At 40.5% G+C, this 20,018-nt stretch overlaps 5 protein-coding genes across 5 annotated transcripts; 2 read left to right on the plus strand and 3 right to left on the minus strand.

Annotated features, from left to right (window-relative positions):
- Positions 1 to 1,181: 1,181 nt before the first annotated feature.
- On the minus strand, positions 1,182 to 5,807 carry LOC108053599. Its single transcript, XM_044456968.1, has 3 exons — positions 5,626 to 5,807; positions 2,243 to 2,289; positions 1,182 to 1,757 (listed from the first exon to the last, which is right to left on the minus strand). Exons 2-3 carry the CDS (start codon positions 2,253 to 2,255, stop codon positions 1,486 to 1,488), a joined length of 285 nt encoding a protein of 94 aa, XP_044312903.1. The 5' UTR covers positions 2,256 to 2,289; positions 5,626 to 5,807; the 3' UTR covers positions 1,182 to 1,485.
- A 2,567-nt stretch (positions 5,808 to 8,374) lies between these two features.
- On the plus strand, positions 8,375 to 9,846 carry LOC108041049. The gene is made up of 3 exons (XM_017118819.2): positions 8,375 to 8,576; positions 8,632 to 9,057; positions 9,117 to 9,846. The coding sequence occupies exons 1-3, from the start codon at positions 8,533 to 8,535 to the stop codon at positions 9,490 to 9,492; spliced, it is 846 nt and encodes a 281-aa protein (XP_016974308.1). The 5' UTR covers positions 8,375 to 8,532; the 3' UTR covers positions 9,493 to 9,846.
- Positions 9,847 to 10,040: 194 nt separating this feature from the next.
- On the minus strand, positions 10,041 to 12,135 carry LOC108041048 (ER membrane protein complex subunit 2). Its single transcript, XM_017118818.2, has 4 exons — positions 11,966 to 12,135; positions 11,420 to 11,828; positions 10,673 to 10,829; positions 10,041 to 10,612 (listed from the first exon to the last, which is right to left on the minus strand). Exons 1-4 carry the CDS (start codon positions 11,997 to 11,999, stop codon positions 10,331 to 10,333), a joined length of 882 nt encoding a protein of 293 aa, XP_016974307.1. The 5' UTR covers positions 12,000 to 12,135; the 3' UTR covers positions 10,041 to 10,330.
- A 547-nt stretch (positions 12,136 to 12,682) lies between these two features.
- Positions 12,683 to 16,941, plus strand: LOC108041047 (xylulose kinase). Its single transcript, XM_017118817.2, has 6 exons — positions 12,683 to 12,882; positions 13,305 to 13,426; positions 14,870 to 15,697; positions 15,755 to 15,976; positions 16,273 to 16,462; positions 16,519 to 16,941. Exons 1-6 carry the CDS (start codon positions 12,823 to 12,825, stop codon positions 16,753 to 16,755), a joined length of 1,659 nt encoding a protein of 552 aa, XP_016974306.1. The 5' UTR covers positions 12,683 to 12,822; the 3' UTR covers positions 16,756 to 16,941.
- On the minus strand, positions 16,867 to 19,835 carry LOC108041046 (splicing factor 3A subunit 1). Its single transcript, XM_017118816.2, has 7 exons — positions 19,635 to 19,835; positions 19,367 to 19,531; positions 19,137 to 19,308; positions 17,613 to 19,078; positions 17,378 to 17,556; positions 17,133 to 17,303; positions 16,867 to 17,077 (listed from the first exon to the last, which is right to left on the minus strand). The coding sequence occupies exons 1-7, from the start codon at positions 19,741 to 19,743 to the stop codon at positions 16,976 to 16,978; spliced, it is 2,364 nt and encodes a 787-aa protein (XP_016974305.2). The 5' UTR covers positions 19,744 to 19,835; the 3' UTR covers positions 16,867 to 16,975.
- Between the last annotated feature and the right edge of the window lie 183 nt (positions 19,836 to 20,018).

A 20,018-nucleotide genomic window follows, 5' to 3' on the forward strand; every position in this document is an offset into this window, starting at 1 on the left:
CCGAGATTACGGAAATCAATTTCGACTCTGACGTAGGCAAAGTGTCCACTCGGATGAGTGGATTTTATTATAACGACTGGAGTCCGAACTCACTACTTTAAGTCGAGTTGCCGTTCTCAAAAACAACTAAAGCTAAATCACCAATTTCTTATCTTTTAGCTTCAGGCAAATTAAATTTTAAAGCTATTGCCTTTCTAATGAGATAATAATAGACTACTATAGGTTTATGGGGTAATCCTTATCAAGTCTTTAAAAAAATATCAGCTAATCATTTTAGATTTACTCGGGCGCTATCAGGCTATTAATAAAAGACTCATTCCCTGTCAAAAATGTCACCGATTTTTCTTAACTAAAAGATATTATGAATTGACCAAAAAGGAGGTGCGAAATATTTTTTTAAATACCCAAGTCTATTTCGAGTTAGTTGTTAATTGCACTGCTACTGGATTTAACTTAAATCTACGAGCTCATGCTTTTGAATATGGAATACAATCCAATAAATATCTTTTATTTTATTTAAAAAATAAAATATTCGCAAAGCATGAAATTCCAAAAATAAATATTTGAAAGAGAACGTTCAATAAAATTCAGCACAGCAAATGATGTAAAACATGAACTAATATTGATGGAATATATATGAAGACCTCCTTATTCATTCTTTTGTAGACTTTAATTAATTTTTTAAAGTAGTTGGTGTGTTTACATATTCTAACACAGGGGTTGTTCGTTAACTTTGCTTTCTAACGTGCCATTCGGCCATTTTTCGCTATCGTTACCCAATGATTTGATTGCACTGCATTTTATGGGATGTCCGTGCGCTTTTAGCGTAGCCATAAAGAGGGAAGAATTTTAATCAAGGCACCGATGTGGGAATTACGCCATCAACCCCCATCGGGAATCCTGGCCAAGGGATGCTAGGTAGGGGATGCAGCATCTGCGGGGGATGATTGTTACCTTAAATTGGTCCAGATTCAGGGGTTGGGATATTTATTGTGTGCATCTCATGGTCTAATTGGTCGCTTTCAATTCTGAGTAGTGTTTCCAAAAGAAGTGGCCTCAGCATTGTGCGTGAGGAACATTTATCACAGCGGCTTCTGTAAAGAAGTCTCGGGGTCATGTAATCCTGTCTTATTGCATTAAGCAGTTGCGTTCTCTCGGGATTCCAATAAAAAAGACAGCACTTTAAAGGGCAAGTATTTCGTTTATTCCATAAACTATCTTTGTGAACTTTCATAGGACTACACTTATGAGAATTTACACATCCTAAAATACAATCCACATTCCATAGTTTGGCATTCGCAGTCACTGTCGCACTCTTATTGCACCGAGAGTTTCTCAAACTCTTTATTTACAAAAACCACACAGTCTGCGTTTAGGGTCTATTTACAACGTACGTACTATTTACAAATAGTTAAATCTACGCTTGTTTATGTACAAGAGTCTACTTAATACCGTCAAGGCTGTGCCTATATACAAGATCTCGCCTCAGAGCGATCCCACCTTCTCCATGAGATACCAGGGCAGGAAAACGGAGGCGGCCACCACGGCCACACAGGTGGCACACATGGCCACCGTCGCCGAGAGGCTTGTGATCGAGAAGTGGTCCTCCCTGTCCTCGAGCTCCTCATGCGGATGCTTCTCAAACTCCAGGACCTCGACGTCAAAACGAAACCGGACTTTCGATTCCGGCGAGTCCTTGCGCCACACCAAATGGCCAGAGGATTCGCGGCGCTCCAGACTCCATTTCGGATCGTGGACTGGAAGGTAAATCAAAAGTAAGCCGTTTTAATTAGGAATAAAGTAATTAGATACTTGTTTGTTTAATCTTCAGACAAAACTTTTCAGTCTAGGATTCCCACAAGTAAAGAAAAATATATAATTATAATTTCTTTTTGAAACTTTAGCATAAAATTCATAAAAAGTTTTACTAACCATAGAAATAATACGGGGATCTGTCCTATTAAAGTTAGTTAATGAAAGCTGCTAAAGTCAAATAAGTTTGACCCCCCTTATTATACACACCGGTTTTTACATTATACAAAAATAAATATTTTCCTAGAAGTATGCTTTAAAATGTATTTCCTGACATCTCGTTAAACTGACCATGACATTTTTAATGAAAGTTGTTAATCTGCTATTTTTAAAATTATGGTTTCCACATGGATGTGATCTGTCTACATCTTACAAAGTATTATATCCTATTTTTTGATGTCAAGTTAAATGTTTTAATTTAAATATTTACCTGATCCAGTCATTGTGCCTTTTTGGGAGTAATTTAAACTCGAAACCCTGAAATGGCACAAAAAATATCATTGAATAAATTAAATGGATTGCATTGCGTATGTAGACAGTGATTTAACTAAGTGTTTGTTATTGCATTTCGAGAAATGTGCTGGTACGCATGAGTAATCAGACGTTCTAGGTGAAGTTCGACCATCTAATTAGCATTCCAGGCACACGACCAATTAGTGCTCACACTTCCCGACAATCGCGAAATTGAAATGGAACACGGCGGTGAAGTGTCTGACCCTGTCCTTCTATTGCTCAAATGTCGCCAATGAATAAATTGGACGCTGCCCGGAGCGAGCTATATTTTCCCATATGAATACTTTGTGTATGATATTCCATTAACCCGCGTGAGTTCGCATAGACTTTAGTCGGCTGAAATTCCACTCAGTTAAGAGTCTCGCATACACCTTTGTAGGCAGGTGGGGAAGACGCCACCTGACTTTTTACTTTTTACTTTTCCCTTGTTTGCACGTTGCTGGCATTGATTTTATTTTATTTTATTGTCTATTTAGTCATGAGAAAAGGTGGTCCCACACACAAGGGCATACGGCAAAAATCAATCACTTTTAACACTTTGTACCGGTGGCAAAAAGTTTATCACATGCTGTGTTTAAGTAATCAATAATTGTAAATATTGCAATTTTGATAAGCACTAAACGAGCGAGTGACCAGGAAATTGCCAAAGAATGGCTTATCTAATTTTCAGGTTTTATTGAACTGAGTGGTATTCTATAAAAAAGGTGCGAAGCAATTTATTGGTCTCAATTTAGTACTGGGAAAAATGATAATATTCCCTAAATAACTTTACTAGAAAAAAACATTAATAGACAACTTTTAAAAATTTTTTGCTTCAATTTAATAAATAAAAACTTTACCTTAAGAGGATTTGTTTTTATATCAAGGGTACAACTATTCGAATTCTTAAAAATACTATTGGTAAATTTAATTATTTTAATTGATTAAGCTCAACCATTTCCGTAGATTTGTAACTTACAATTACGTCAATGCCTTGGACCCTGACAATATTTTAAATAAAAAGGTAACCTTGCCTATACATATATCCAAAAGATAGACTCCAATGTCGAAAAACAAGACGATAAGTACTGGACTTTAATTTAATTTAGCACTATCCTTATCTTTAGGCTGTAGGGATTCGACTTGTATTTAAATTTTTAGGAAGTCTATTTGGGATAAAAACAATTCTACGATATTGAAAAACTCATCAATGGGCATGACGCAAATGAGGGAAAAACAAAAATAAACGAAATTAAAAAAGCAACAAACAAATTAAAATTTTCGTATTGCCGTTTCGGATACCCGGTACTTAACAATTATTTTTGGATTGTTCTTTCAGTTGGGATCGTATAATAAATCAAAACTAGCAAACAAACATGTGAGAGTCTCAGTCTGTTTGTAGAAAATAAATAAATCAATACGCCCTGTTGTTAAGAGGTATGTAAGAATCTGAACACATGCTGCCTTCGTTTTTGAATGCGGTTTTTGCATATTTTACTTAGTGCTCGTATTCCGAAATGACATCGAGAAAGGTCGCAGCGCCAAATTAGCATTCACGTATTGTGGGTTGCCCTTGAATTCCGGCATAACGACAGCTTACAAAACCGATTCTCCCGTCGTTACAATAGTTCCACAGGATCTATTTTATTTGCTTGAAAACTGCGATATTCAACCCATCCAGTGACAGTACAAATAAACCCTTGATCTGGGTATTTGCTTACGTTGGGGAGCACTCTGTGAAAGTGTCTAATATTTACCGTGACACTCATAAACACTATACCTATACTGGTTTTGTTTCTACTCCGATCAGTCAGAATTTAGCACATTTCGCCACCGAATGATAAACTTTGGCGATTGCGCGCACGATCGGCACGGAAAGTGATCGGAGTCTATGGCGATTTGCGAGTCAGACAAGGCTTTTTAATGGACTTTGGTCTTATACAATGCGATTCTTTGTGACTACTACGCAAGTATCTGCATTAAAATACCGCTTACATACGAATGCCCCCGGGTTCGATCGCTTTTGCATGGCAGAAAGTCTCGTACGATCTGATGTATTGGTGCTTTTAATTGGTTTTCCTATTTTTGTTGCTCCTCTGATAAGATTCACAAAGAAACGGCAACGTCAGCTGAGCACTTTTAATCAATGAACTCACTCGTTTCGCAGATGCCCATTTCCACTTGAGCACGGCCACAGTGGGCACTCGCTAAAGCTGGCACCGTGCATAAGGGTGTCGCCTTAGGTTTCGGTTTATGCTTTTGGCATTTAAGCTTTAAGCATTTAAGCAAAAACCTGCTTTGGCCAATGCCATTTATTATGCACATCCACATCCACATGCACATCCACGCTCCACTGTGTCACAGTAAAGACGCTTAAATAGTGAAATAGTTTTCACAAGTGCGAGTCGCAATCCTACACAAATCAACATTCAAATTCACTGGAGGTAAACACGCGCCTGCGATAAGAGCAAAAGACCTCTTTCGGTGAATGGTGTATGTTTGTACATACAGAGTACATCGTATGTTGTCAGTCAGTCAATAAATATTAGGGGGTTAGTACACAGGGAGAAATTATGTCCCATACAGCAAGCTCCTTGAAAAAGGTCAATCGACTTATCCTAAGCCGAAGTCAAAAACGTATTTCTTTCATATTTTAAAAATAAACCGAAGTTCAGAATGACTAGGAATTATCAAAATTTTACGGTGTTACAGAAATCTCTTCCAACCGAATTGGGTTGAAAGAGATTTCATTGATTATTCATCAATTTTACAAATATGTTTTAAATAATAATTAGGTTATACTAAATGAAATACAAATTTTCAAGATTCATTTTGATTATTAATTAAGACGAATTGATGACGATTCCCAGCATTTTTAATTGGTAGGCATATACATATATGATACATTTCAAGGGAATTATTCACAAAATGCTGTTAATTTTTTTTTTAAATTCCCCAATTTTTCACAATTAATCTCGAACTGGTGACAAATGTCGTTTAAACTTTTAATTAGTACACAAACTTAGTTTAAATATTTTTAAAATAATATTACACAAATTTATAGTGATATAGTAAACAACTGTTGATTCATGTTGTGCATGGAATAAAATTATAATTGTTTATCGTAATGTCATAGACAAATAAAAACGAATTGGGAACGAATTTAGTCATATTTTTCCCTGTGCTAGAATCGATTTGATGGTTGTTTGGGTGGTGCCACTGGCAACCCGAGTAATCAATAAGAAACTCAATTTTGTTTTTGTTATGCTCGCATGCTCAATTGCATGTTTATGTAAACGCCGTAGTGTTTTTTGTTATTACCGCTGCGATTTGAAGTGACTCGATTTGCAACTCGAGGCCAAGCGCCGATGGAGAATTAGTCAACAGCTGTGCACCGCCGCAAAAAAACACTCGCACACACTCTCGAAAAGTCGATTCGATCGATCTTGCTGAGCTTTTGCCGCGTGTAGGCCGCGCCGAACTATTGGGGTCTAGAGCGTGGAGCTGACTGCCGCCGACAGCTCGCCATGCTCCAGTCCAGCCCCATCGCCAGCGGTACGAGTACCAGGCAGCTTTGCGAGCAGTACGGCTGGGGGGGGGGATTCAGAAGCGCTGAGAGCGAAAGTCCGCCGGGGGCTCGCCGCGCCTCCGTATTGCATGGCGCTCAGGCCATGCCACTACATTGTTAGTGATATGGTAGTGCTTTGGACACTTGTTCGAGTCGCTTACGAGTGCCTATGCATAGGTAAATTAACTTAATGAATGAGTGAGTGATTCGTAAGTTCAAAGCTTAGGGAAAAACCGCAAACACGTAAACTTGGGCAGTTACTATCAATTAATAGGTGTAACCACAGTAGTGCTTCTTTAGGCAAAACCAACCATTACATTTCTATAAAAATAAAAACTTAATATTACTCTTAAAACTTGGACATTCTTTGATTTATGGAACATTTTATCTTTTACAATTATTTATTTACAATTTTAAGCTCATTTATATTTATTTATAATTTTAAATATATTATTATTTTTCAAAAAAATTAGTTCGTTTGCTTAACCAGTTTAATATAATAATAGTTTAAATTCAAAAATTGTATCAAACTTTTAAATTAGGATTACTATTCAGTTCTATACCACAGAAAGGGTTTGTTCAGATAAAATTGTAAGTGTTTTTTGTTTTAATATTGAACACAATTTAAAGTTTAACAAAATAAAAACAGGAATGAAAGCTATAGATACTGCTTGTTAAATAATGCCTAAATAAATAGGTAAACAGCAGATGGTTACGAACGTAATCTTTTGTCGAGGGGCAGCCACTGACCTGAAGCCATTGGTCAAAGCTATGTCCTTTAACCTTAATTTCGTGGTAACTTCAGCTAAAATTGTGTGATTAGAAAAATCCCTTGTGGCGAAAAATATTGAATACCAGTGGATTACAGAATTTTGCTACTTTTTATAGTGGGTGTGGCCAGTTTTCCCGTCTTTCACAGGGACATGTCTAGATCAGTTCGGCTGATAGTCCTGATAATGAGTATAACCTTATAGGATCGGAAAAGCTTCCATCTCATGGTGGTATACCTTTAAATGAATTCAATGTACCCGAGTAACGGGCTTAATTAATGTAACTAGTGCCAGTAAGGCTAGATTAATGTCACATAATCAACATATTTTCACGTTTTCTTTATGTTTCCGCCTGCAATCGACTTGACAATCGGTCAGCGCTTCTAGCACATATGTATAAACAAAAGTACAAAAAATATTTCCATGCGTACAAAGGGTGAACAAGATTTACAAAGTTTATTAACGCTTTCTACACCCTTACTATTACAAATATTTTATATATGTACATATGAAAATTAAATCAATAGTAGAATGTTTTCACCGAAAATAGTAAACCAATTATTTTAAGACACGTAAATTAAAAAGACTGCTTTTGAGAGTTTATGACTTTCATAAAAGGCACTAAAAATAGTCGTTGAGGGTAAAGAAGAGCATAAGATAAGCTGCTCTTACTGAAAGTACATTAAATTTGATAAGAAGCTTTGTAAGTGGATAACCAAATGGTGCACAAAACATTCATAGGAACTAACATACCACGACAATAGAAAATTCCAGGCAGGGTATCAGCATCAACAAAGAGAAAACAATAGAGTTCTGTTCCTCGTACTTTGTTTTGTTGTTCTCGACCTATGTGCGATTGTATTCTTACTTACTAATCTGAGCGAGTCACAGTACACTAAGAAAAATAGGTAACTATTTGAAAGTATGTTTTTATTTCCATTCTGTTTTTTTGTTTGTATATATTTAATTAAATTTGAATCATTTTTATTTTGTTCCCAATAAATTGTTAATTTAAAAGTTATTAAAGTAAATGGAGCATCGCTCATTTTATACTTAAATAAAATTAAGAAAAGAAGAAGTTATGTACAAAAATGAAATATTTATCTTTGATCGTTTCTATCGCAGCTTTATCATATAGTCGTCCTATTTCTATAAAAGTAAAATCGTAATTCTGTAATAGTTAAAAATCGGACTATATCGGTATGTGTTAAGAAACAACGAAGGTGTTTTTATTGTTATTTTTTCCCGATTGTTCCTATTGGACCGATTTAATATAGTAGGCCGATCCGGTCCAACCCTGTAAGTGTATCACCTGCAACAGAAAGATTTTTGGAAAAGTTTTATCCAAATACCTTTAAAACTGATGGACTAGTTTGCGTAGAAAAGGACAAATGTACGGACGGACAGGCAAACTTGGCAAAATCGACTCGCGTGGTAATGCTGATCAAGAATATTATATACTTTAAATGGTCTGAAATGTGCCCTTCGCTGCATTGCAAACTTTTTATTGAAATTGCCCTTTGCAAGGGTAATAATATATAATAATAATAATATAATATAATAATATATAATTTTCGGAAAATATTTCACATTGTTTTACTATCTTAAAAGAGGAAATAACTCGAATATATGGAATATTTTTGCAAAGTGTATTTTGAGTGCGCTGGGTAACTGTGACCACCGAGATGACAATTGTTTCAATATACACACATATTCGAGTGTTTACTTGGCGAGCGGAAGACTCAGATAATCTGAGCGGAGCGAGAACCAAGTGTCACTTTTTTCTCAGTCTTTCATTGACGTTGGACCAAAATATACCCGGCCTCCCAATCCCAATTGGAATATACTGAGAATAGGATTACTTACTAGTTATGAGGACAAAGCGCAGTAATGTCTGGAACATCGACCTCTGAACGCTCCAACTCCGAAGACAGGTGAGTCGTTGCACTCCCACGAATTCAGAATAAAGCCTCCATAATCCGGTTCCAGCCCATCTAATCCCTGCCTGACGGAGGTGCTCAGGACCTGTGCAAACATCCAGTCGCTGGAGAGCTTGAACTACGAATATAACGACGTTTTTCTGAGCGGTCCCAACAACGGTCGCAAGATGCTCTCGCCGAATCCGTACTCCTTCATCTCAACCAGCAGCTGTCCCAGTGAGGATGTGTCATTCACGGAGAGTATTTTGGAGGACAACGGTCGTATTTCGCTGGCCTATGAGAATTTGAAGACAATTCCCAAGCGACTGGCCGACAAATTCGCAACACAGACCCGGTATCTAGACCTGAGCCACAACGATTTTCGTAATCTGCGGTTTTTATCGTTCTTCGAGGACCTAGACACTTTGATTTTGGACCGCAATGTTAACCTGGATATAAACACTTTTCCTTATCTGCCAAGCCTAAGGATTTTGTGGTGAGATCTAAGGATAGCTTCAATAAAATCCCATGTAATACTGCCTTTTTGTTTTGCAGGATCAATAACTGCGACATCGCGAACATAACAGACTGGATTCACCGCATTGAACGCCAGTGTCCCGCGCTAGATCAGCTCTCCTGCATGGGCAATCCTGGCATCCGCACCGTTTTTGGGGGACAAGGACCCCGCGAGTATATCCTGCAGGTGCTCCCCCAACTGAAATACCTCGATGGACTCCAGGTTTGCCCCAGCAGCGGGAATGGAGGTCACACGGCGCTCTCCTCCTCGCAAGGACATGGTCGGGATTCCACCAGCAACTCGGAGAAGCCACAAGCCGCACCTGCACTCACATTCAAGGACTTCTTCCGGTCAAAACATTCGAGGAAATCCCACAGTGGACGGACCTACGTCAACGGCTCCTCGACAAATTGAAGTGCTTCGCCGAAGTGAGGGAGGGGTATTCCACTGATTGCATTCTGTCCCATTGTTGGACTATTTTTAACCGTCCGCTGGATTATCAGCGCTGCCCTCGGATGCCCTGCAGTCGTCGATTGCACCTACAGAACGATGCAAATAAATATGCCTATGATAATTGCCTTGCACATACGTATATCAATATGCAATTGTGTGGCGATGGACACGCACCAGCCTAGTGAGAATTAATCTAGTGCATTAAAGCAATTTTTATAAAAATGCAAGTCAATGGACTCTATGAATAGTCAAGTAAACAGGTCGTATATGTATAATGAGCCCCATTTTCAGAATAAATGTTCATTTTAACAGCATTATGAATGTCGTTCAATGTCTGATTAATGTTACAGAAGTGAAAACGTTGGCATTAACCAGCAATGAAATTAATTTGTAAAATTAAGGTCAACAAAGAGAAAAAAAAGAGCCCTGAAATAAAACTGAGCAGTGACATTTCAATGGTTTCTACGTGTCAATCACAAATAATTGGTATAACAAATAAAATCATCATGTACTGATAATTGATTTTTCTAAATTTATTACAGGACTATTTTCGCATACCTCAATGTTCAAGGTTATAAATGATCCGAGCTCTAAGCCGTCACCGATATTTTAACATCAAAAATACTAGCTCGGATGCCACTGACTATAAAATTCTTTTTACTCCCGCTTCTTTAAATGTTTATCTATGTAACTTGCTTAAGAAACAGAAACTGGAAACCCATTTCTGAGAATATTTGGAATCATTACTTTCTGGCATCTATTGCACAAATGATGTGATATCCATAAGTGCTTATATTGGTCAATTCGATTTGATTTCCAGGTTTCCTAAGGCAGCCTCCAATGACAGAATCAGTTTGTCGTTGTTCTTAATTGTGGATTGTTTGGTGGTGTGTTCCGAAACTTGTTCAAGAGCCCACTGACCCAGCTTTTGCAGCTCCTTGCGCTTTGAGCTCACTGCTCTGGAGTTGGCCAAATAGTTGCAGCACAAGTAAATGCCATATAGAGCCCGCAAGTTGTGGGGGTTCAGCTTCAAGGCTTGGGAGTAGTAAGTGCGAGCTGTTTCCACATTCTCGACGCCACCCTAAAAAAAAAATTTTATTAGAAGGACTATTCTAAAAAATAAGGAGTATCTATGCGTCACCATTGTGTAGCGTATTTCCGCCAGCCGCTGATGTATCAAATGGCTATGGGGATTATGCAGCAGAACCTCCTCCATGCAGAAAGCCGCCTTGCCGAACTCGCCCTCAGCCAGATACATGGAGCACAGCTCGTGCCAAGCCTCCTGGTCAGACATAAACCTGTGAAAATTAAAAAATATATATATTTTGATGAATTTGTGTGCAAGAATACTGAGAAAACCGTGCAAGCTTTATTCACAGAATACTCAAAAAACCCGAAAGATGAGCCTATCGCATGAATGACTAAAAGTGTATGGGATTGTCTTTTCTTTTATGGTATATATTCCACATTTTAATTTTTGAGTTCCCTAAATGTAGTTAGATAAAGTTTAATGTGAAAATATAGTACACATATTAAATTAATGAAAAATTATTATTAAATTAATTAATTAAATTATGAAAAATTAATGAAAAAAAAAACAATGGAGGGGAAATTAAAAACTAGGCGCTCATTTTTAAAACCCCACACTTTTATAAGCCAAATTGGCCATCCTATAATCTTGTTTCTTATAAGGTCTGCCTTTTAAGGTCTTTTTTTTAACTTCGTGGTGTGCAAAAGAGGGCTTAAACCGAAAAACTTAATTAATTAAACTGATCAAATAAAAAAATATTAAAAACAATATTGCTCGCTTCTTTTAAAAGGTATAAATTAGTAAATCCAATGCTTTGGGTTGTATCAAAGGTCCCCTTCGAATAAACTAAGAACCTACTTCTTCAGATATTCGTTGAGCTCCTTGATTGCATCTAAGCGACGGCCGCGTGCCTTTAGGATAGCAATCTTGCGCTTCCTGGGCGCGGCATTGGTCTCGTCCTTGGCGATGATGACGTCCAGTACCTCATCGGCTTCGTCATATTGCTCCAAAGCCTCGTATCGCATCGCCTTGAACTTCATTACACGCAGGCTGCCCGGGAACTCCAGGGCCAGCTGCTTGGTGCACTGGGTGGCGATGTCGAAGCGGGCGGTGTCCAAAGCCGCGATGATCACTTGTTCCAGAATGAGATGGCGCTCGTTGCCGGTCTTGTGAACCTTGTCCTCCAGAACAGCCACCCACAGCTGCACCACCTCCTCACTGTGGCGGCCCGTCTCCTCGCGCCACTTCCTGAACTGATCCCGCACATCTGTAAGGGCCCAAGGATTAGGACTCGGCACTTTTCATTCATGCCCCCATTCTCGGTCCATGAAAACTTGGGACACATGACAAATGGAACCACTGACGTGGGCGCCCGCATGGAGCCGCGAAAAGCGGAAAACTCACCCGACCAGCTCATCTCCTCGTAGTTCAGCGACATGCTCAATCAGTCGGTTTTGAATATCACCTCAATTTGACTTAATTTTTCAATTACGATCTATAACTAGCGATTTCCTTCCTGGCACAAAATGATAATAGCTAAAAAAGTGTGGCAGCGGAATGGGCCGTTAAAAAATACCTAATTTCAGCGTAACGGGGCTGCCAGCCTAGCCCTATATCGAAGAGGTGTTGATGGTATCGAAATTTTAGGTCACAGTGTGACTACCTTATATGCTAATAAATCCACAATTTTACGTATTACTGGCGCGCTTTTCAAAGTTTGGGTTTACAAGTGTTCCGCAAGTAATGAAGTCATTATTATTAAGATTAACTTATTATTCCCTGTAGACTTTCAAGCCATAAGTTCAAAAAAGATATAAATTTACCTGTTTTAACTTCTTTCATTCACGGTAGAAAACTAATTATCTTTCTAGTCGAGAAATATTTGTAATTTCCCAATGTTTCATCATAGAGGAAACATGGCTTTCGTCTTGAGCGCATTTTCCAGCAAACCTACTATTTGAGGTCAGTTTCAAGGTCAGTAAATAACTTTCCGTTTGTTTTCACCATTAAAATTTAACTTTTTACATGCAAAAAACTCTGAGGCAGGTGAAAATTTACAAAAGCGCGCCACGAACACCTGAAGCTGGCAATTTTCAAGTATCAAGCAACAGTCACACTGTGACTCAAAATTTCGATACCGTCAACACAAAAACTCTCGGCTGTTCGTATAGAATTGTGAGCCGAGGGCTAGGGCGGCAAATTGCTGGATTCCGAGCGTCAGACGATTTGGGGCATCCAAGAGCACCGGAAGAAATCTAGAAATGGGTCCGCCGAAGCAGATAAAACGAGCCTTCCTGGGCTTCGACTTGAGCACGCAAAAGGTGAGAACTGGAACTGCCCACGTTGTGTTTTTGTGCCTGAGATGCGGAGGCGTCTACAAACTAACTCCATCTCATCCGGCTTCGTGGGAATGGTGTTACTGGAAAAGGTCAAACGGAACTCGGGAACCTGTTTGCCCCTGAACACGAAACTATTCTTATCAGTGACAGCGACCCGGGCTCTATTCTCGCTTATCTGCCAAAGCCCCGAACACCAACCGTTTAACTATTATGGGTTGATTATTAAAATTCATGTTCGGATGTATTGGCCAAAGGCATTATCTTAATAATGCCGCAATAACTTTCACAATTCCTGAATGACGCCAGCGGTGACTCCTAGTTGCCCTCTGTTCGGGTTTGATCGTTACTTTCAAGGTGTGTCTCTGCTTCCGTATCTCTAATTGCTGCCCCTTTTCTCCTCCTAGCTCAAAGCGGTCCTGCTGAATTGCAAAATGGAGGTCATTGCCGCTGCGGAAGTGAAATTCGACACCGACCTCCCGGAGTTTCGGACCACGGGCGGAGCCAACAGCGGAACCGAAAAAAATGAGTGAGTCTGGGATTAAATTGGGTCCTTATAATAGACCAAATATTTTGACATTTTTACACCCTTGCAGAGGGTTGATCAGAAGTTTATAACTCAGTTATAGAGACATCTCCGACACCATAAAGCGTATATATTCCTTATCAGGATCACTAGGCGAGTTGATATGTCCATCTTATTCTATACCGAATGCGAGCTCAGTTTAAAAGCTAGCTAAATCGTTTTATTTCTGTTTGAAATGGCGCTGAACTGACATCTATATCCGTCTTTATCTATATATATATATATAAAAAATCGGCTGTTTTTAAAATTTTTGGGTTTCTTTTGTCTAATTTTGAATTTTTATCAAAGTCCGATTGCTAAATACTATGGATAATATATGTTTCTCTGCCGTATGGTTAAATGCAGTTTTTTTCGCAGTGTAAAATCTATCATAAAAGTAGTTTATTTTTTGAGTGTACTCTGATCATTTTAAAAGATCTTGCCGAACAGACGACTAATCCTCTAGCTTTTATTGGAACCATCGAATAGAATTTGGTTGTATTTAAAAATTATGCGTATGTCAATTTTAAATAAGACTGCGGAAAGCTTAAGTAATCTTCCTTTCTCGTTTATTATCTGTAGATTATAAACAGTTGTCCAAATCTTTAAGGCTTTTTAAAGTCCTTGCTGTACAGAAGTTATTAAGTAAGATAGTGAATATTAGATTTTCGTTATCACTCTGTAAAATATATTTTTATCAAAGTTAAACAAAAGAAGAAATGAAGCAAACTTCGGAAAGCCGAAGTTTATATACCCTAGCAGTTATTACAAAACGACTACATTTCGATGTCTATGCCTATATTACTAAAATCAATGAAGCTACATATTTTGATTTTGCGTTGCATTTTTCCATAGTTTCTATGGCAGCAAAAACTAAAAGCGTAATTCTGATATAGTAAATAATTACTATATCTCCAAGGAATATTTTTATAAGTAGAAAAACAGCAAAATACATTTTTTTTATTTTCTTATTGGAGCTCATATAGCTGTCCGATCTTAATTTAATAAAAAAACGGTAATTCCATTGTACTTAAATATTACCAAATCAAAAACAACAAAGATATACTTTTTTAACTTTTTTATTCCGATTATTCCTATGTGATATGCTTGTAATAGAAAGACAACTTTTATGAAAGTTTCAAACAGATTAAAACTGAGGGATTAGTTTGCGAAGAAACGGACATGGCTAGATCGGCACTCCTGGGGATGCTGATCAAGAATTTATATATGTACTTTATAGAGAGGCAAACTTTTGACTGAAATTATAATACCCTCTGCAAGTGAAAGAGCCAACTAAAGTATTTACTACTAAATAGTTAATTTCAAATAAAAATATTATCCAATCCCAAGAACTTTAAATACATACATATGAATATTAACTTAATTCGATATAATCTTTTCTACCAGATACTTTGTACAACCCGTGATGTGGGTGAAGGCCATGGACATTGTGCTGGACCGCCTAGTGATGCAGCAAGCTGATCTTAGTACAGTGGTGGCCATCAGTGGCTCCGGACAGCAGCATGGTTCGGTGTACTGGTCCAAGCACGGCCTCAAGACACTGCAAAGCCTTAATTCTGACAAGTTCCTTCACGCACAAATCGATGACTCAGCCTTTGTAGTCAACCGTACTCCTATTTGGATGGACGCCACCACCACAAAGCAGTGCCTAGAGATGGAAATGGCCGTGGGCGGCAAACTTAAAATGGCAGAACTAACCGGCTCCAAATGCTACGAACGGTTCACGGGCCCCCAGATTAGAAAGATTTATCAGAAGCGCTGCCACGCCTACGACGAGGCCAAACGAATCTCATTGGTCAGCAGTTTCATATCGTCGCTTTTTCTAGGCTCTATTTGTCCCATCGACTTTAGTGACGGCTCCGGTATGAATTTGTTAGACATTCGAAAGAAGGTTTGGTCCCAAGAATGCCTTAATGTCTGTGCACCCGATCTGGACGAGCGTCTGGGTCCTCCGATCAGTCCGAATACCGTTGTAGGCAACGTCTGCAAGTTCTTCGTTAAGCGATTTAGTTTTTCGCCTGATTGCAAAGTGGTCGCCAGCACGGGGGACAATCCTTCGGCGCTGTCTGGAATGCTTGTGAACGAAAAATGGCTGACCATTTCTCTGGGCACAAGTGACACCCTAATGATGAGCTTGAAGGAGCCACTCAACTGGGAGGAGGGTCATGTTCTGTGTCATCCAACGATAACGGATCAGTATATGACACTGCTATGGTACGGATTGACGGGATATAAAGGAAATAAATAGCTAAGTCATATTTTCTTCTTTAGTTTTAAAAATGCTTCATTGGTCCGTGAAGGAATCAACAAGTCGATGTCTGGCGGCAATTGGGATAAATTCAATGAGTATCTCGACTCCACGCCACGTGGAAACTTCGGAAACATGGCCGTGCACTTTAATGATATGGAAATCATTCCCAAGGCACAGGGGGTTCTGCGGTGGAACAAGGATATCAAACCCCAGTCACCTGAGGCAGCCAAGGGTGTTACCAAGTAAGCCCGACTGTATTGTTTTTTTATGGAAACCAATAACTCAGCAGTTGTTAAAATTATGAGAGAGTAGTCATTACCGATGCCAAAGATAAAAAAACCTTTAAATTGTAATTTTTAGAGGTTTTTTTGTCCTAGATGTATTATTTACAATGACTTTTTACGTTCAAGGCCCATAGATGGATTTTTGATATACCAAAACAAAAAAGATTTAGATTATTTTCTAGTTTAAAACCATTTAATGGGTATTATAAAACTCTTTGGGATAATTACTGATTCTTTACCTTTTTTCCCAACAGATTCAGCTCGGCTCAAATAGAAATTCGCGCTCTAGTTGAAGGGCAGATGCTACATCACCGGGCTGTTGCCGAAGACCTTGGCTACCGCTTTGGGCACGAAACCCATATTCTTGTCACGGGAGGGGCATCTGTTAACAAATCTATCCTGCAGACTACCGCGGATGTGTTCAATTCACCTGTTTATACTCAGGTGGGTCCTTGTTTTCCTCTGTCAAAAAATACAATTTAATCCAAATTTGTTTTCAGGATGAAGGACATGAAGCTGCCTTAATGGGCGCCGCTTACCGAGCCGCCTATGCTCTTTACCTTGAGGAGCTGGGTAAACAGGAAACGCCCCTGCGTTACCGAGATTACATTCTTAGCCTGACGACCAATAAGCTGAACCTTGTCTGTGAACCACACAAGGACAGCCAGGAAATCTACGCTCCGATGCTACTTCGATATCGCGAAATGGCTCGCATATTGGCCAATCCAAATGAATAGACTTACCGTAAACCCAACGCAACATTCCGTTTTATACTCCGAGCATTCCCCGAATTACTCTCCTTTTTAAAAGTCACCTGAAATTGATAAAACTAAAGTGCAATTAACAAATTCTGTGATTGACAATTTATTACAAATTTTTGCGAAACCATATACAAATAAATTTCTATATATGGAGCAACTCTAGTTGTGTCTGACGGTACTTTAATCTTAGAACCTTCTACTTTTTGCGACCGCCTCGCTCCTTGACTTGTAAATGCACCGTGGTTCCATTGACCAGATTGTAAAAAGCCATGGTATTGCTGTCTTTGAAGAACATTCCCTGAATAGATCGAGGTATTGTAATTAAATTTCTTGATGTTAGTATTGTTTTTTACCTCATAGAAGATCTTCTGCTTGGCCGGCGGCATGCCAGTTTCATCCTGTAGCTTTGTCTTGAGGTTGGTAATCGGCTCAGAAAGTGCCATGGTTACGGCAATCATTTGGCCATTTAGCTTCCACTCGGATTTGTCAGAATTGGGTACTAGGACCTGAATTGTAACAGGGCTCTGAAAGTGACAAAATGTGTTTATATAAATGGTTTAATTTTCACATTTGAATTTGATTTCAAGTCCAAACTTACCTTGTGAGAGGCAATAAACTCGGCCTCTGGAATTAGATTATCCTCGGTACGGATCTTCTTGGAGGGCGGCTCATCCTCCATTGACATTAAATCAACAGGGGGAGCAGGTGCAATCTGCGGGGGCCCTCCACCGGGCTGCATGTTCATGTAGCCTCCGGCACCTGCTCCAAACGGCGGTTCTGCAAAATATAAGTGATAAGCTCTTGGAGCAGATCGATATTGTTAATTTACTTACGCATCATGGGTGGGCGCAGTTGCATCAGCTGCATCACCGGCTGTGGCTGCTGCGGCGGATGGTGGTGGTGCGACTGGTGGGGCGGCGCCTGCTGATGCGGCGGATGGTGGTGGTGCATATTGTGGTGACCGTGATGACCACCTCCACCGCCACCTTGGTGGTGCTGATTCTGGCTAGAGTGACTGTGTTGCGACTTGGTTGACGGCTGCGGCGGGGCTGATAGCGTGGCCTTGTTGCCCACCGGCTTGGGCCCGATCTTCTCCTTCTCCTCGTCCGGCAGTAGCCCCTTGACCTTGTGGATCTGATGGATTTGTTCCTCCAGCGTAATATTTGCTCGGGCTGCCCGCGTGGCTGCCTCCACACTGGACGTGTGTCCGTCCCAGGTGACGCGATCGTCTTTCTTGGTCTCCTCCTCACCCAGCTTCTTGCCGATGACCGTCTCCTCATCGCCCACACCGAAGATATCTGTACGGCGCTCAGCCAGTTGCTTGAGACTCGCCTCGATGGCTGTGCCCGCAGCGAACACATTGTCCTGATTGATTTTCTCCACTGTGTGCTTGTCTCGCTGCTCCACCCAACGCGGGTCCAGCAGACCGATGCGCATGTGCTCCGATACCTTGGAGGCTGGGATCTTCTCTCCCGTAATCGGAGAGATGAGATATTCATCCGTGGGCATGGGTGCCGGCTTTGGTTGCGTTGCCTTGGGATCATACTTCTTGACCAACACCTTATCATGTGTAGGCGGCAGCATGGGCGCTACTGCAGGTTGCAGCTTGGTCGTGGGAGTGTCCTCGTCGCTGGAGGCCTCGTCCATGTCCTGTACCTGGGTGTTGTCCCTCTTGGCCCCCGTTGGCTGGCTGTAGGATGAGACGTTCTTCATCTGAATGCCGACGCGGTTCTCCATCTGCGAAAGCTTCAGTCCGCTGTCCAGGTGGCTGGTCACATGGGAGTCGCCCTCGTCGTCCGATTCGATCTGCATCTCTGTGTCGCCCTCCTCGTCCATTAGGCGTTCCTCCATGAGTACACGCGCACCCACTTCGTCCGGGTTCGTGGGCGGCGGAAAGTTGCCTGATTCAAATGGCTGATAGTCCACCGTCTCTACCACTACAAAGTCATGCCAGTCAATCTGGGCATAGGCCACGCGTTCTCGCTCGATCTTTTCCTCTTCACGCCGACGCTGTGCTTCCTGGTGGCGCTGCCAATTAGCCCGGTACTTGACGTGGTCCAACACCTGGTTCATGCTGCCCCTACCCGGAGCACTTTCTGCGCGCAGCTTGCCTAACAGATCCTTGGGCGGTATCAGCACCTTGGTGTACTGCTCCAGGAGTTTGGTGAAGTACTGGAAGAGTGAGTGCTGGGGACGCAGGAAGTCGAACTGGAAGTTGCGCTGTTCCCGACTCATCAGATTGGTGAGGAACTGGCGGCCATTACGAGCCACAAACTGAGCTGTAAGTTTCACAATGTCCCTGTATGAAAAGTGTAATGCATTAGTTGGCTACCGAGTTGGCTTAATGGGATTCTTACAAATCCAAAGCCGAAATGGAAGGCGGATCGGCGATGAACTCAAACTCTGGCGGCGGCTCCTTGGGCACAAACTGTTGCTCCACAACCTGCTTCAAGAGCTCCTGCTGACGCTGCTGAGCAGCACTGGTCACGGCCAGTTGCTTCATGCCCGCAATGGCAGAGTTTCCGGCATCTGAAAAACACAAATTACATAAAACAGAGGTTCATGACGGGTTACAATCCAAACTTGCCATTGCCCTCGCGGAACTCGTTGACCTTGTGCCTGTAGTAGGCGTGGTAGGGATCGCCACCGTTTAAGAAATTAAACTTCGGATTGCCCAGCTCATTTTGCCGGATCCGGGCCTCGAACTCCGGCCCATTACGAGCCACAAAACTGGCGGTCTTGTCAACGATATCTATTTGTTAAAGCATTGCTACTGAGTACACGGAAAACTGTATTAAATTAACATTTGCTAGGAAAAGTAAAGAAATATTTTGTTTTTTATTTGCAAAGGATGCTTCTGACTTCCGGCGGCGGGTAGATAATCCCGATGATAGGACCCGACATCGACTTGGGCTGATCATTGCTGAACTGCTCATCGGCGGCTTCCGCATCTAAAGCTGGCATGGCTGCTGAAATCGTCCTCTTTTATTGATAAACTTGGAACAACTTTACGGGAAACGAAAAAACGCTTGTTTAGATGAAAATATGGTTTTAAGTGTGACCGTATCTTGTCTTCAATGGAATCCACGAAATAGCTCCTAAAATAATACTGCAAAAATACTTTTTGTATTTTAGTAAAATACTATTATTAGTAAATGGTTCTCAGAAAGCTTGATCCAATTTTTAATCTATTGGAAACATAAAATTTGATGACCGACAACGGATTTCCTACATTAAAG

This window comes from Drosophila rhopaloa, unplaced genomic scaffold (assembly GCF_018152115.1).
Source record: "Drosophila rhopaloa isolate 14029-0021.01 unplaced genomic scaffold, ASM1815211v1 contig_155, whole genome shotgun sequence".
Classification (NCBI taxonomy): Eukaryota; Metazoa; Arthropoda; class Insecta; order Diptera; family Drosophilidae; genus Drosophila; species Drosophila rhopaloa.

Excerpts from the sequence above, each read along its gene's own strand:
- LOC108041048 (XM_017118818.2), bottom strand. The coding sequence starts at position 11,999 with ATGTCGCTGAACTACGAGGAGATGAGCTGGTCGG. Across the intron at positions 11,829-11,965 it reads CGAGGAGATGAGCTGGTCGG|ATGTGCGGGATCAGTTCAGG; the intron begins GTGAGTTTTCCG and ends GGGCCCTTACAG. Across the intron at positions 10,830-11,419 it reads CTCAACGAATATCTGAAGAA|GTTTATGTCTGACCAGGAGG; the intron begins GTAGGTTCTTAG and ends TAATTTTCACAG.
- LOC108041047 (XM_017118817.2), top strand. The coding sequence starts at position 12,823 with ATGGGTCCGCCGAAGCAGATAAAACGAGCCTTCCTGGGCTTCGACTTG. Across the intron at positions 15,698-15,754 it reads CAGTATATGACACTGCTATG|TTTTAAAAATGCTTCATTGG; the intron begins GTACGGATTGAC and ends TTTCTTCTTTAG. Across the intron at positions 16,463-16,518 it reads ATTCACCTGTTTATACTCAG|GATGAAGGACATGAAGCTGC; the intron begins GTGGGTCCTTGT and ends ATTTGTTTTCAG.
- LOC108041049 (XM_017118819.2), top strand. The coding sequence starts at position 8,533 with ATGTCTGGAACATCGACCTCTGAACGCTCCAACTCCGAAGACAG. Across the intron at positions 8,577-8,631 it reads CGCTCCAACTCCGAAGACAG|CCCATCTAATCCCTGCCTGA; the intron begins GTGAGTCGTTGC and ends ATCCGGTTCCAG. Across the intron at positions 9,058-9,116 it reads CCAAGCCTAAGGATTTTGTG|GATCAATAACTGCGACATCG; the intron begins GTGAGATCTAAG and ends TTTGTTTTGCAG.
- LOC108041046 (XM_017118816.2), bottom strand. The coding sequence starts at position 19,743 with ATGCCAGCTTTAGATGCGGAAGCCGCCGATGAGCAGTTCAGCAATGAT. Across the intron at positions 19,532-19,634 it reads CCCGCCGCCGGAAGTCAGAA|ATATCGTTGACAAGACCGCC; the intron begins GCATCCTTTGCA and ends TTTAACAAATAG. Across the intron at positions 19,309-19,366 it reads CGAGTTCCGCGAGGGCAATG|ATGCCGGAAACTCTGCCATT; the intron begins GCAAGTTTGGAT and ends TGTGTTTTTCAG.